We start from the raw sequence: 2,489 nt of genomic DNA on the forward strand, positions 1-2,489 counted from the left end.
TAAATGAAGGAATACTGCTCCTTGAGGAGATACTAGGGAACACTCCCACTCCAGTACATTATTATGCTGATAATAACAATATGGTCTTTGACACCAGATACTTTAAAGTTTCACAATGACCTTATACTCAAACGGAGCCGATCCTGATATTACTGTTCCATGCACTGTAACTAACAGTGAGGGCTCAATACTTTATAGTGTCACCACTGAAGTTCAAGATTTAGATCAAGTGTCTTTTCTTTATCGACAGAATTTATTGATCGCTCGCTATTCTGTGACACATGGGTGCTAGATGATGTCTCTGTTCCTTTTAAGTACAATGGACGGTTGAGGATCATTTACGAAGAAGATTTTGATGACAGTGAAAGCATTTCTCCTGGATGGGACATTACAAATGAAATCCAATCAAAAGATTTGATGGAGTGCTCTGAGAAAGATGATGGCTGCTTGTATTTTGATGAAGGGATTGAGATGTCAACTCATCAAGCTGTTTCTCCCATCATAACGATTAGTCTCATTGTACCAGTACAACTACCAATACCCATTTATTATGAAATAGCATGTCAGCCTACTGAAGAAATATCGTAAGTTGCTATTGGCCTTTTTACTTCTTTTTTTGTATTTTAGGGCTACCGTTAGCTTCCTATTGCATTTAAGACAGTTTGTCCAAGCAACCCCCACTACTAATTTCTTTCCTAATATCATCCTTCTCAGTCTAGTAGCATCAGGTGCTGGCCAGTATACTAATACACAATTAGCTTATTATGCCCCAGTAGGTAACAAGTATTGGACTAATTTCAATACTACGCATCTCAATGGTGTACCTATATATTCACCTAATCCTATGCAATACACTGTAGTCTCATTCTGTATACACAAGAACACTGAACTAGTATCATTAATATGGACACAAAAAACTACATTTCTAACTATGATATTTGGAGTATTAGCCAACCAACTGTAACATTGGAACAAATAACTTTGTAAGTTATGCATGTACATGTACATATATGTACATGTATATGTACATGCATAAAATGCATATAAGCTCCAAGAATTGTTTATCCTATAACACATAGTACATCTCTGAATTACACTAATGGTGATATATCTAACCAGTCAGTGTGTACTGGTCCTATGCTATTAATGGATAAAGGAGATGGACTCATACCTTGTGTTGCTAATGTCACTTTTATCATGAACAACAGCTTGAGTTCAGGTATTGGAGCTGTCATTGTGATTGTAATACATGTACATGTACAACTCTCATTTGTTTATTATTAGGAGGAGGATACAACTGTAGAATATGCTTCCAAACTACCATCTGTGAGACAGCTTGTACTATTACAATTATGGTATGATAACAATTGGAGGCTACATGTAGCGTAATTATGTTCTCTTCTTAAATGAGGCCTCATGTACACATTATTGGGAAACTCTGGAAGAATGGTAACCTCACGACTAGTGAAAAACTCTGTTTTTTGAACAAATATAGTAATCATACAGCAGAGTCTGAAACTGTTAGTTTAATGCATGTTTGACTAAATGTGCATGCATATACATGTACATGTATATGCATATACATGTTGTTATTATTTATAATCTTGTGATTACAGTAGCTCATTATAGAACTTAAAGTTCAAACTGTAACATCACATAATTTTGATATTGTTAGCGGAATTTCTTCTGAAGCTAATTCTATTTCATTACCTAATGAGATATTCAATACTAGTACTGTCCCAGTTAGAATAGCATCATTTATCAATAAGGACATGTCATCAGTACTTGTACCACGTCACGTAACTATTCATTGCAGTTGGTTTCTCCTGTTGTATCTGCTACCACTGATTGTGAAGAATGTACAACAACTGGTCTAACAAAACCTGTTAGCATCACATTTAACATCTCATCCTCTTCCTATCAGGTAAAGCTAAAAGTAATTTTATTTGCTTTTAAATATTGTCATAGAATATGAATTTAGATACTGGAATATTTCATTGTGTTTACTGAAAGATTGAGTACAATACCTTAGCTAATGAACATAGTGTTAATGGTCGTTGGAATGAAACTGGTTGCAGCTATGCCTCAAGACATAAAAGATATTGTCACTTGTCATTGTAATCACTTGACTCATTTCGCTATTCTACTCAGTCCTGGAGCAGGAGTGAGTCTGCAATTACTAGTTATTATTTTACCATTTTAATGTGTAGACTGTTGATCTACAATACGCTGACATTCTGACTGTCATTGGTTATGTGCTTGTCCCTATCTCATTGGTATGTATGTTACTAACAATACTGACATACTCTTGTATGAGGTGGCCATGCCATTTATTAGCAATTTGTCATCATTTATTGCAGGAAGCTCTACAGTTTGAGGAACTACATACACGTAATGCTGTGTACCAACTTGTTTTTATCACAAGTGATTTCCTATTTGGTATACAGAAAACTCAAAGCATAGTAAAATTAATAGTAGCCATCACCTTA

At 35.0% G+C, this 2,489-nt stretch overlaps 1 protein-coding gene across 1 annotated transcript in view; it reads left to right on the forward strand.

The window, feature by feature from the left end:
• The window catches only part of LOC109587978 (uncharacterized), a 3,775-nt gene extending 2,171 nt beyond the window's left edge, over positions 1 to 1,604 (forward strand). Inside the window, exons 2-5 of the mRNA XM_020004191.1 lie at positions 213 to 584; positions 628 to 983; positions 1,080 to 1,219; positions 1,285 to 1,604. Of these exons, the coding sequence (XP_019859750.1) occupies positions 213 to 584; positions 628 to 964 (709 nt within the window). The 3' untranslated portion in view covers positions 965 to 983; positions 1,080 to 1,219; positions 1,285 to 1,604. The remainder of the gene's footprint in view (positions 1 to 212; positions 585 to 627; positions 984 to 1,079; positions 1,220 to 1,284) is intronic.
• The last annotated feature ends 885 nt before the right edge of the window (positions 1,605 to 2,489 follow it).

This window comes from Amphimedon queenslandica, unplaced genomic scaffold, assembly GCF_000090795.2.
Source record: "Amphimedon queenslandica unplaced genomic scaffold, v1.1 AMPQUscaffold_12352, whole genome shotgun sequence".
NCBI lineage: Eukaryota > Metazoa > Porifera > Demospongiae > Haplosclerida > Niphatidae > Amphimedon > Amphimedon queenslandica.